Genomic DNA, 13,963 nt, shown 5'->3' on the forward strand with positions numbered 1-13,963 from the left:
ATTGCAACGGTGTTTGGCCAAACATTTTTTTATCCAGTAATGTAGAATGATGTTTTATGCCGTTGTTTGATTCATATAACCAGGGCAAAACAGGTGCATCTACCCAATGTTTTCTAACTTCGCCCTCCCACTAACATATGAAGCCAATGCCTGCTATTTAGTCTTGGTGTCTGCCGAAAGACCTGAGTGATTTATTAATTTGTGCCGAATTCATAGCAAACTTCCCACGTTTTCTCCAACGCAGTCTTTGCATATGTTATTTTGTGCATCAGTTTTATCTTCCTTTTCGCAAACAGGTGAATGCCAGCTGCCTCTAGCACATGGATGTGCCAGACACACTGAAATTATCGTCAAAATTAGCTATCATTATCTAGCTCAAATATGAAACACACACAGAGCACTGCACTTTTCCAACAACAGCTCGTTGATTTGCAGATGTTTTCGTGGATCTCTATTTACAGCAAGACGTCCATAGATTATGGCTGTAAAGAGTTGCGTAAAATGTACCTTGCTTTTTGGTAGGTGACTGAAATGGGCATAATTTCATCATCATCATCATCATCATCATCATCAGTATTTGCCAAATTTGGAGATACTTCATTGAAGTTTTATATTTTAGTTTATTCAAAAGAGTGAATTCTATCAAGTCCCATTATGCTATTTTCAGATGTCTCTCATACTCATGCAACCATCTGATGTTTTTTCCCGAAAAGAGTGCCCTTAAGCATCTTAAAAATTCATATGTAAAAATTGCTGGCATTTGGTTAATGTTCCATAGATCCCCATAAAAGAACAAAGGTACTAAGATAGGTCTTTTGGACCATGGGAACTGTTCCTTTGTTCCTTTGTGTTAGGAACGTCTCGTCAATTTTAGGATATGCTGCTAACGTGCCGTTATGGGAATTACGGACCTTTGGTCGCTCGCTTTTCCTATACATTCTAACATAAATTTGAATATACGTTCTCAAGTTCCTTCGTTCTGCGTGCGCGAAGTACTTTTGGGCCGATTTTCTTTTGCTCATTTGAGTTTAGTCACGTTTCTCCGGAAAACAGCAAGACGAAATTCACATGTCTCTTGAGAAGTTTCAACCTATATAAGGCGCTGCAAGTTTTCAGCTTGGCCACAAAACTAGAAGATGTCTTCGATGGTAATACGTTGGAAAGACGTCCCAGGAGCTGCAAAGCTGAAGAAAAGGCTGATGTTAATAGCTAACGTGCACGGAATATTTCAGTGCCCTATTGGTGATTGCGAGCATGAAGGCTTCCGCAGTCAAAGAGGTTGCAGAAAGCACGTTACAAATTCGCATCCTTGGTTCTTCTATTTTGACGAATACCCAAAAGATATTATGGATGATAAAGCTGCGCCACAAAACACATGTGACGAGAAGACCAACGAGTCAAAGGATGGTAGTTCGAATATCATTCCAGATGACGTCATTTTCAGTGAAACGTTTGCCAAATGGATGTGCAGCTCTACCGGTGGTGCTCGCACGAAGGCACACGCAAATCAGATTTGCTCTCGTGTCCTCAAGTTTATTCAGTACTCTCAGGACGATCTTATGCTCGAAGGGATAGAGGGGCCTAAAATTGACTACTATTTGGCTTCAATGGCATGCTTGTCAGCTTTTTTACAACATTTGGAGGATGAGAAATCTATTGGATTTGCTGGGAGCGTTAGTTACATCAATGCTTTGTTGGAAACAATGGAGTATAGAAAGTTTAAAGGAGTGTCAGCTTCCATCTTATCAAACTTTAGTGTTGCAGAGGTATTTTTGAAGCGCGCCAGAAGATGTATTGCTCGTAAGATGCGTGTACAGTGGACTGTAGAATTGGATGTTGATACCTTGGAGAGAAAAGGACATTGGGCATCACTAAAAGACTTACAAAAGGTCATACCGTTTCACATGGGACGATACAAGAAAATAGTGGCCAAATGTCGAGAGCATTCAGCAGAAGTTTCAGCGTCTGATCTAACTTTTTCAACGAGATTTATAACGACATTTCTCTTCTTACGTGTCAAGGGTTCTCGGCCAATGACATACCAATTCCTGACAATTGGCATGCTACGTAGTGCAGCAAAAAATGGCGGATACGTCGACCAGAAGAAATTCAAAACAGCTGACAAGTATGGCTTTGATTCCATGGTCATAGATGACGTCTGCATGCATGTTTTGGACGACTATGTGAGACACGTTAGGCCGAGGTTTCTTCCAAAATGCGAATATCTGTTACTTACGCGCAATGGAACCCAATTTACGAAGCTGAGTCAAGCTATGTGTTTGCTTGTCTATGAAGCTATTGGCAAGTATGTGCACCCAACACGTTACCGACAAATAATCGAAACAGAGAGTGCTGATGTTCTATCCCTTGAAGAACAAGAGCTGATCTCGCAAGATCAAAAACATACTTCAAATGTTGCAAGGATTCATTATCGCAAAAAGCGTTCGAGAGTCGTTGCCGAAAAGGGGAATCACTGCATTAAGAAGCTGAGGGGAGAAACTGGAGAACAACTAGACAGCTCTTTGAAAAAACTCGTCAATGTCTCGACGGGTGCAGAAGACTCTGAGTCGGACTCGGACATTTTCATTACACAGAGCAGTACCAAACCTGTAGCAAAGACAGACAGCGACTGCCAGATGACGTCAATTCGAAAGCGTATAACACCATTCACTGAGAAGGAGGACTTGAATTTGATAAAGGGAATAAACAAACATGGTTATGGCAAATGGGGCAAAATACTTTCGGGCCCGAGCTTGTGCTTCGCAGAGGGAAGAGCACGTAACTCTTTGTTAAGGCACGTTAGAAGTAATCAATTTCGTTGTATGTATGAAAAGCTGTGTGGAAAAGTTATGTTGTAGAAATCGTTTAGGAATCATAATACATGATGGGAAGAATGTTTGAATATTTCTTTTACAAAGTTGTTTTTCTGTTCGATTCGTATATACGCATGTGCCAGACGCCTAACAATGATATAAATTGATTTTTGACTAGCTCTTATTCCTACAGTTTTGTAGACGTTCTGGCCTTATAATCTCGTAGTGATCTTTGCTTGTAATCTCGGATGGGTGTGCCATACTATACATTATAAAATGTTGGGCTGGGCTTTTCCCTATAAAGTTCAATGAGTGGTCTTCCGTCCTCGCAATTATGTTGGCTTCTAATCTCGGATGGGTGTGCTATACTATACATTATAAAATGTTGGGCTGGGCTTTTTCCTATAAAGTTTAACAAGGCAGTGAGTGGTCTTCCGTCCTCGCAATGATGTTGGCTTCTAATCTCGAATGGGTGTGCCATACTATACATTATAAAATGTTGGGCTGGGCTTTTTCCTATAAAGTTTAACAAGGCAATGAGTGGTCTTCCGTCCTCGCAATGATGTTGGCTTCTAATCTCGGATGGGTGTGCTATGCTATACATTATAAAATGTTGGGCTGGGCTTTTTCCTATAAAGTTTAACAAGGCAATGAGTGGTCTTCCGTCCTCGCAATGATGTTGGCTTCTAATCTCGGATGGGTGTGCTATACTATACATTATAAAATGTTGGGCTGGGCTTTTTCCTATAAAGTTTGACAAGGCAATGAGTGGTCTTCCGTCCTCGCAATGATGTTGGCTTCTAATCTCGGATGGATGTGCTATACTATACATTATAAAATGTTGGGCTGGGCTTTTTCCTATAAAGTTTAACAAGGCAGTGAGTGGTCTTCCGTCCTCGCAATGATGTTGGCTTCTAATCTCGAATGGGTGTGCCATACTATACATTATAAAATGTTGGGCTGGGCTTTTTCCTATAAAGTTTAACAAGGCAATGAGTGGTCTTCCGTCCTCGCAATGATGTTGGCTTCTAATCTCGGATGGGTGTGCTATACTATACATTTTAAAATGTTGGGCTGGGCTTTTCCTTATAAAGTTTGACAAGGCAGTGGCCTTTGATAATGACATCGAGACCACCAGCCCATCAACATGGGAACGAGGTCAGAAGCCTTGGATTTCCTTGCAAACTTATGGATAGAAGCCCAGCCCAATGATATATCTACATTCTATATTAACAGTTGTTACAACGATATCGAGACCACCAGCCCATCAAGATGGGAACGAGGTCAGAAGCCTTGGATTTCCTTGCAAACTTATGGATGGAAGCCCAGCCCAATGATAGATCTACATTCTATATTAACAGTTGTTACAACGATATGGAGACCACCAGCCCATCAACATGGGAACGAGGTCAGAAGCCTTGGATTTCCTTGCAAACTTATGAATGCAAGCCCAGCCAAAAGAAAGGTTTTGTATCTATCAATGAAATGACAATGAGGTTATAAGACCGTTTCATTTCAAGGCTGGAAGACGAACCTTTGTCTGAAACCTATCCACTGAAGCAATTTAAAAGGTTGAATATATTATCTGGTTACAAATCTTCCTCGGGCTAGTCTCTGCATTGTAATATTTGCTTTAAGAATTGAAGCTACTGGCGTGTAAGCATTCCACTGGCGTTTATGATTCTTTTAAAGGAGAGAACGACAAAAATTCACAATTTTACTTCAAAGTTTTTTATTCAGATACACGCTCCGGGGCATACCTAAAGTCTTCAATTTTAAATGAAATGTGGTGTTCAAGGGGGTCAGGGGACTTATCTAAGACGACAATGTGATACCTATCATTGGACATCATTTTAGCGTAGGGTCTAGTGTTCATCATACATACAATAATTGGAATAGGGAAAATTTTAGTTGACGACTTATATTTGCTACTAAAGACAATGCCATTTTTAATAGTCTCTAATGTTGAATAGTTTATCTTTGCCGATTTTTCCCTGCTGACATCAAACACGATGTATCGCTCTCCGTTCCAGGCATAAGCAGTGTCTTTCAATGTTGTAGAGGTGAAATACAAAGAACTTTTTGTTGCCAGAATGTACTTTGCAAGAAAGGTCTTGCCGGTATTTCCTGTTTCGTCAACAACGAACGTTATTCTACGTGGCCCCTGGCAGCGAAGCAGACGCAAAACCTCTTCTTGCCATGGTCGTAGAAGTGCATTTTGAAACTTGTCCAAAATCCTTTCCTTAGATTCCTCATTTTGCTGCCGCTTGATGCTTTTGTCAACTGAGGACTGACTATGTATCCAGGTGTCCCCAAATTCTTCCAGCATGGCATCTTCGGTGGCTTCTTGCATACGTCTTTCTCTCATCATTTCCAATTGACTTTTCTCTCTTTCTTTGAATTTGTTCTCTCCAATTTCAAAGAATCCTTGCCCACACTTGCACTGAGCCTTGTGCTTCCTCGACGAGCCTCTAGCTATTTCTATTTCCAGTCGCTCTGGTCTCCCCTCAATATTGAGTATTGTTTCAACGCTGTTCATTCTTTTTTGACATTTGAAAATGATATATCCACGGAGGGATTGTGCTTCTCCTTCGTTGTTCACCTTCGACGCTATAAGATACTCGAAGTCTTCGCTTCGCTGTTCCAGTCGCTCCATAACATCATCTGGAAAACACTTGTAGACAAATGTCCAACACTTCGCTTTCGCTCATCTTGCTCTCACTGCCATCGTACTCTTACTCTCCCCCAACAAACTGACAGAGTTTCTGCCTGAAACTTATAGGAACCAAGGAATCCCAAGGGTGAAAAAGGAACCAAGGAACGTGAATTTTGGGAAATGGTCATCATCATCATCATCATCATCATCATCACCATCATCATCATCATCATCATCATCATCAACATCATCATCAACACAAATAATGCTCATCATCATAGTAATCACGTGGACATTGGTCATTTTCATTAACCATCGTCGATATCAAAGCTCCCTTCTTAAGCCCTTTGTTTAGCAGATTTTCCTTACAACGTTAATAGAATCTAACTTTATCCCCGGAGTGTCACGTTATAGGCGTGACATGCCACTTAAGGTCTTTATTTGGTGAGGGTCATCGGTTATATAGTGCCCCGTTAGGAGAATTGCCCTCGTATCTTCTCCATTTCAACGAATCATCTGTTACGTAATTAAATAAAAACCAAAAATCTCATTGCAATGTTTCGATGTAGATGCCGAGGGGCAAATCACATTTTGAAGATCTCGTACACCTTTGTTGGAAATCCTATTGTTTTATCCTAGTGATATATCAGTTATTTGTTGTGCAACTGAGTTACGCTTGCAAGTGTTTCATGGCTTTCGTACAATTTGGCGCCTTTGTTTACAAGCTATCCCCAGTCTCCGAGACCCGGCCTCGATCGTTGCAAGACGCAACACAATAAAGAACAGCACAACAAAACTTTATAGGCCCATGAAAAAGAAAAGCAGCCCCTGCAGGTACAATTTCGAGACAAGTAGCGGTTACACTACCCATTCACTACTTGTTTAGCTACTGTCTTTTCAATCTAGTTTCATTCTTCTCAAGGCACAGCTGCTATTTTTCTAAAACTAGAAAAATATTTACATTTTTTGATTGATGTAAAATTATCTGAAAACTTTGAAAAACGAATTTCTATGACAAACTAGCTTGTTATGATGACAATCTGATTGCTATTCAACGAATATTGAAAAATATCCTAAACAAAGATTTGGATGACCTCTATAAAAGCGACAACGAAGTAGGGAAAGAGCAAGGAAACAGGAAGGCCGCTTTAACATTGTTGCTGGGTCGCGTGCCTTAGATAGGAGTCTAAATTTAATTTCATAAGAAACCAAGGACTACGGAGCATATTACGGATTGAGGGGGTTAAAACGTTTTGGGGGGCTAAACATGCAAAAAACAAAGAGCATGCTGACTTTTGTATGGTTTTGGTAGATTTTTGGAAATAATTGGGAGGGCCAGAGCCCCCTCAGCCCCCTCCCCGCTTTCACGGCCCCTATAAGAAACTAGGCACAGGATTAGCACACAGTTTCTCGATTTTTGCTTCTTTCAGCGCTTAAGGTTTCTTAAATGCTTCTAAAATACTGAAGGATAAAAAGGTACATCTCAGAAACGAAAAAACCGTAACATGAGAAAAAACGAAACAGGACCCTAATAAGTCAAAAAGAGCTCCTCTTTCTATTTATCTTTGGAAATGAAACAGGATACACCCCATCTTAAAAAGAAACACTTTCGAGCAGTTTAATAAGGCTGAGGACGATCAGTAGTTTGGTATGCTTTGAAAAACCAATAGACAAGCTGTGTATTTCTACTTGTTTGCGATTGCTATCAATATTCATTATTCAGTTTAGTTTTTCCATAAGTTACCTTTAAAACAATGTTTTGTCTTCTTGGTGTGATTCGAAGTCACGACAAGCTGTGTCAAATATTTGTAAACCTAAACCCGAATGACCTAACTTCCAACTTCAGCCCTTGAGTAATAATTGTAATGAAATTGGAATTTCAGAAGGCTGGCGGCTCCTCTCGCTATAGAGTACCGAAGTGATAACGTCATAAAAATTTATTTTTAGAGTTTCTGAATTTTGATCCCAGAAACTGAAAGAACATCATGAAGTACCTCTAAATATACAAAATCAGTTAAAGGTATTACGAATTTGCTGAGATATAGCTACATTAGCACAGGATCCTGTCCCATCAAACCTCTGTAATTTGGTCTTGGTTCATAACTTTATGAACCAGGCCAGAATCGAAATCCGTTAACAAACTTGAAATCTTTCATTGGCCGTATCTCGCCCAATTTGGAACATATCTAGCTAATTTTGCACATCGAGAGTTATTTTATGTCGTGTTTTCAGATTATGCGGCTAAATTTAAGAAATTCTAAAAATAGATTTTTAATGACGACTTCGGTACTCTATGGTTGAGAGTTTCGAACCCAAGACCCTTGGCTCTGACGTCCGCGATTCAAACCACTGAGCCATTTAGCCTCTAACGCCCAACTTATATTTATATTTATTGTTAACCTCAATTTCCTATTTACCTCCCTAGAATACAGTCTCAAACGATTTCTCAAATGCCCCTATTCAAACACTGTATCTCATTCATCGGTAGACATTCCTTGTGGATTGCGAGGGAAGCAAAATATGGCCAACAGCTGAAGCTCTTGAACCCTAGTAGGTTTGTTCCTTGTGTAATCTCCTTTCTCATTGGGCCTTTTAATTGAATGCCCAAGAGAAAATGTTATATTTACTGACGACGATTTGCAGATGAGCTCTACTTTACCCGATTGCATTCTGTCTGAATCGATACGGCTATCGTCAATTTTTGTTATGATTTCTGCATTTAATGAACTTAGCAACTGAACCTAGTCCCATCCCCTTCTTCTAATGATAGCTAAAGCCTCATGTGAAAATCATTTAGGTGCTCGTCATTTTTCGAATTCTTTTTTCATACTAAAACAAACGACAGTTTGCCGTCCCACGCTGGGCGTCAGTGTGCTGTAAACATCCTTTTCACGCTTTTGTGTTTGATTTTGGTATTGACAAGAAAAGAATTTTGCAATATTAATATAGTTCACAGGACAGTAGTGATTTTACATTATTTATTAATGATATAGCGCCTGAGAGAATGGATAAACATTTCTCTTCCATATAGGCGGGAGTTTGCTAACATAGATAACTGAAATAAAAGTTCAAAACATCTTTAATTGATACAACGTGTACATATGAAATGAACTGAGAACAAAAGTTGAGATAATTGCTACAGTGTTTTTCATCATTAAAACAATCTAGGAAATGAAACATACAAGCAAAGTACAAGCTTAATGAACTAATCACTTAATGAGTCTTGTTTGCTCAAAACACTTCCTAAAGTAATAAGCCAAACTGTCCGTTGCCTGGCAATTACTCTTCATGGATGCTAATATCTCACCGATTACGAGGCTCAATATTCTTGTAAAACTTATTCTTATAATAAAAAGGAACATGGGTAATTCTTCCTAAGACGATATTTTTTACCTAAGATAGGGTGTAGACTTTCGAAAAAAGTCATCGAGGAGCATTAAACTGTCTACCAAAGATACTCTTTCTGTGCTCCTTTGAAATGGCGAAAAGTAAATGGAAACTTTATAAGAATTGTTCAATTTCACATATAATTTCGCGGAAACCTTGAAAACGTGGAATTCCTCTGTTTTTAGAAAAGGCACAAACACGTGTTGAATGTATTGAATTAAATTCTATCACTTGAATAATAGTAAAGTCCAGCTCAGTTTGTATTTCAAATGGATTATAATTGAATAAACTTGACCTGGAAAAGGGTTGCCTCGACTTGGAGACGAGCCAGGAACCGAATGCTAATAAATCTACTAGTTAATTCCCAGCCCAGGGGAGTCATTCATGCTTTTTATATACGGGGAGATCCATCTACTGTTATCAAATTCACCCAAAAGTATAAAAAATATCCAACTGACCCAAAATTATTAACTAAAAAGTCTTGATAAGGCCCTAAATTATCAAGATACAAAATCTTGATGTTGAGTATATATCAGACCGATAGTCACGCGACTAGTCATAGCCAAGAATAATAAGATGAAACACATCTGTCCTGTTATTCCAGTTTCTATATTGCTACGTTCTGGTTGAACCCATAAGTATCAACAAGGTGTATTGTACTAGGTACCCAAAGGTATACGATCGCAAGAAAAATTCTTATCCATTATTATCGGATGGACCTCTCTGTATATAAAAAGTTCAAATGACTGCCCTACCCCCCTCCCTACCCCCTCCCCGGGATTGGCAGCAAGGGTAAATTTCCCTAAAGCTCGATCAACCTCAAAAGAAGTAAACAATTTGTTTAACATCCCTTTCCCCGTTCGTGCTCATCCAGAGAAGACATCGATCATTTTTAACGAGCTCGTTTTGTTGCCCGCTTTTGGATAGTTATACGCAGCCCAACCTTTCTGGGCCTCCAACAAAATCGGAGTGTATGCATGCCCCTACTTTCCCATGATCTTTTTGTTTAGCTAACCGTTACCTCCTCCCCTACCAAATGTGATTGGTCCTACTAACACATTGGTCCTATCTGAGCCACTGGGTTTTTTCAGTTGACATAACCCCTAGGAGGCAATCGTGCCTGGGCCTGGGTCATTTGGCGTGGATTCATCCCTTTCTTACAAAATCCCTTTCTTGAACTACTTTGCAGAAAATTTCTGGTCAATAAACCACTTACTCGGTTCCCTTTGTAGACAATGGACGCTAGTTTTTCATGTTTGTCATAATCCAGCTTCAGAAAAATCAATTAAAATGGACATTCTATGATGTGTTCCATGGATTTTCAAAATAAATCTTTGGCAAATTTTGTCTTAAGGACCGATTAGTATTCTTTAAATAGAATTGAAATCAAGATTCAAGATACATTTCACATAAAGCCACGCGACGTGATGAAGAAGAGGCCTGTCTCGTGTTGAAAGTATGTTTCCACACTGCAAGCACTAGCCTGTTACTGCAATCATAAAAAGGCTGCATTTTATTGCGTTTAAAAAACTATATAGCTAAATAACTTTCCTCGTACAAGAACTCAAGAAATCTGGAGGAAAATGGAGACGACTTTTCCCAATTTCCAAAGTCAGTGGCGTTTCTACAGGGGGCCAGGGGGCACGGCCCCCCAGAAATTTTCTTTGCCCTTTGTTTGGCCCCCCAGTTTTTTCAAAAGTTTCATATTAAAAATTCAATGTTTTCTTCCAAAGCTGTTCAATCGTTTTTTGACTTTGTTAGGGTTGCTCTCTCTATTTTGCTCAATGCGATCTTTAGTGCTTGTATGAAACAAGCTACAATCGACCACAAAAATTGTGAGACTGCTTTTCCTTCCCACCTCGCAATACTGCCAAAGTCTGTTTGGCGTATTAACCCAAAAGTAAACCTATCGAAATTATTTTGTAAACCATTCGTAATTTTGACTTGGGCTTCAGACAGACTTATTCGTTGCTCAATCCTTCCACCGTCATCTCCCATCCCCTCCCCCCGCCCCCTCTAAGCAATGCTGTTTGTTGAAATTTGGCGAAGTAGTTGCAAATCGTGTGTGCAATGATCGTATATAATACCAAGAACAAGATCTTAACAACATTGCTTGAAGGGGGAGGGGTCCAATACAATTCTAGTAGATGACTGTCAATAAATTTGTCCTGATTTGATTACTGGTCTCAATATACTTTGTGAAGGATTGTAGGGGCCCTGATAAGCGTTTGGTTTTTAACCGAGGTGAAAATTAATAAAAATTTTGGTTCCTTTCTGTAGTTACCAAAAAATTCATTCTTGACAATCATTTAAATTCTATATTTTTTATACATTATCACGAAGATACACTTTTTGGGATGGGGTGCGCAGGGTAAGCCCAAACCAAGATTCTCTGCATCCCATTGAAAACCCTTTTCACTCTGAAAAACAGCGCAGGGAAATACCAACACTATCCCAGTATACCTTGGCAATCTACTATTGCTGATCGAAATTCTATGATTTGAAATTCTGTGTAACAGAATGATTTGCTTGATCTCATGGAGGTTGGATATAAGACATAACTACTATGGAAAAATTTTACCAATCAACCTCACAAAGCTATTAGACCTTTATTTTTAGAAGTAGAGTTCTTCTGTTGAAATTTTAATGTTCATGTTTTATTGTTAAACAGATAAAACTTAATGGAGTAACGAAACAAAGTTACCTTTCGCTAAATATCAAAGGGTCAAGAACCTGTAGGGGCCCTCAGCAACAATTTTTCTTTGTAATTTCTCTCAGGGGAGGCAGCTGCTCGTTATGCCACTTATAAAACTATTTGGCATAATAATAACAGCATTGACAGAGCTGCATCAAGGACAAACCTATCTAGGGGGCGCTAAAAATCGCTGTCTTGTAGCTAATTTTGAGCCACCACGCAACTGCTTTACATTCTACTAGTTCGCTAAATTGGTAGGGCTTAACCCTATCCAGACTAGGGGGGGCACAAAGTGCCCCCCTAGTTGGTTTTTCTTCCATAACTTCAGGAGTTTGAAAGCAATACCCCTCAGACCTCCTGACTTTTAGTTTTAACCTATCTGACACATGTTCATATAAAAGATAATTGTTTTATTATTAATCAGGGGGTTGTGTAGGGGCGTTTTCAAAACTAGTCAAGTAAAAAATAGTTCAATCTGCCACAGATTCGCAACAAAAGTAGATATATTGATGAAAATTAGTATCTAGACATTAATTTGTGCTCTCTTCATGATTCTGACCAGAAAATTCAAATTCAACATCCTTTTCTATGATTTTTCTGCTGCGCATGCGCACACATTTGTTGGCATATTTATAGGTATTACATTAATAAAACTGCAAGTTTAGAATAATTTGTCTGCTAAGGCATTAAAAATGAACTTAATAATGACATTTGGTTGTATCGATCATTTAGTTATATAGAAAAAACTATAGCCAAATACAAAATATGTTGAGTTCTTTTGTTAAGAACGTTAATAATTTTGAGAAGTAACATTAAAATTGTGTCAATCTTCTTGTTTCTATTAGAAAATGCATCAAATTTGCTTATTTTAATATCTTAGCCCGATGCTTTGGAATTAATGAATATTTTAAGATTTTCAAAAATTTTCTAAATTTTTGCTTCACCCGGCCACCATTATGATGACGTCATCGTGAAACCACGTGATTTAAAAATTGAACAATAATACTAAAATGTGGAGAAAAGATCAGAGTACCATCCAAACAAAGTTCATTGTCCTAGCTAGAGGAACAAAGAAATTACGGAGGTGGGGCACTTTGTTTCAAAGTTTCAAAAAGCCTAGTCTGGATAGGGTTAATGGGTAGGGTTGCATTTTACTGCCTATAATATGATATGTTATGATATGATGTGATAAATACCCGAAATTCTAGATGATAAGTTGTCACATCAGCAAGAAAGTCAAGTACAATATGTTTAGAATTAACAATTAACTGATAATGCTTATATTAAACAGGATTCATGCTCTAATTGGTTGCAATCTTGAATGTAATATTCATCATAACAATTCGCTCGTTGTGGGAGATACATTGACCTTGTGTTTTCTTACTCATTTTCCAGACCTAAACGTGCTCTTACTATTTTAAACAGGACCCTTAAAACTTAAGTTAGATTGTTATCTATGTGATTAGAAGGACAGAGGAAAGCGTTGTCCTCTCTCTAATTGACTCATCATTCGAAATCACATCTTTAGTTTTTTAATGTGCAACTGTAAAAAGCTGAATGAATTGCTGCAAGTAGAAGCCAGTGATGTGCCTAGACAATTTTGTTAGGGGGGGGGGGGGCGTTCAGAAAAAAGTGACCAATTATACTTTTTTGATGATTATTTCTCCATAGAAAATTCATTAACAATGAAATAGATGATCATATACACACTTAATGATAACAAGTAAGAGCAAATGATGGCATGAAAGTATAAAGAAATAAAGTTTGCGGAAACTAATATTCCTAGAGTTCGCGTTTTTGGGTGAATCCATGAGCATCTTTTTGCGGAAAGCCAATTTTAAGGAAATCTGCAAAAATGAACTGCGGTTACTTTTGAGCTCCTCAGTCATAACAATAATTTCAGCATATAAAATGTCCTCTAATCTATGCAATTTTAGAAGAATTGAAGGGCAAATATGGCTGGAAGGCCGCTGTGAGGTTTCAGAGGCTCTGAGGCAAAATGGAAAGAGAAAATTTTTGCGACCACAACCTTTAGATTAGCCTAAAATGCATCTCAGAAAACTTCTTGCAATTATTTCTTGCAGTCATTTCTTATAGTCGTTAGCTTGCTCCTTATAACAAGTTATTTGCAATATACTGTTTTTTGTACAAACCAGTCTATTTGAGTTCAGATTGACTGTTTTCCCAAAATATGAATGCGATTGCTAGCGTTTTCGCTCAAGGGAGATGCTCAAGCCTTATTTGCCAACAAAGTGAGTGAGACAGCCATCATTTGCCCACAGGTTTAAAAAGAACCCACCTATGGCTAAAAGCCCTAGTTTTTTAGATAAAACGTTGTTCAAAATTGCATTTTACAGTAGCTCAGCCTCAGCTTGTTCTTAATTTGTTTTTAACTTTTGGCCAATTTGAGGC

The 13,963-nt window shown here is 38.6% G+C and overlaps 2 protein-coding genes across 2 annotated transcripts; one reads left to right on the forward strand and one right to left on the reverse strand.

The window, feature by feature from the left end:
- The first annotated feature begins 45 nt into the window (after positions 1–45).
- LOC148959773 (uncharacterized) lies at positions 46–3,341 on the forward strand. The gene has a single exon (XM_089109742.1). The coding sequence runs from the start codon at positions 1,137–1,139 to the stop codon at positions 2,856–2,858; it is 1,722 nt and encodes a 573-aa protein (XP_088965868.1). The 5' UTR covers positions 46–1,136; the 3' UTR covers positions 2,859–3,341.
- Positions 3,342–4,545: 1,204 nt separating this feature from the next.
- On the reverse strand, positions 4,546–5,469 carry LOC148959774 (uncharacterized). The gene has a single exon (XM_089109789.1). The coding sequence runs from the start codon at positions 5,467–5,469 to the stop codon at positions 4,546–4,548; it is 924 nt and encodes a 307-aa protein (XP_088965915.1).
- Positions 5,470–13,963: the final 8,494 nt, after the last annotated feature.

Source organism: Rhopilema esculentum, chromosome 8 (genome assembly GCF_057945365.1).
Source record: "Rhopilema esculentum isolate cy_ngs chromosome 8, ASM5794536v1, whole genome shotgun sequence".
In the NCBI taxonomy this organism is placed as follows: domain Eukaryota; kingdom Metazoa; phylum Cnidaria; class Scyphozoa; order Rhizostomeae; family Rhizostomatidae; genus Rhopilema; species Rhopilema esculentum.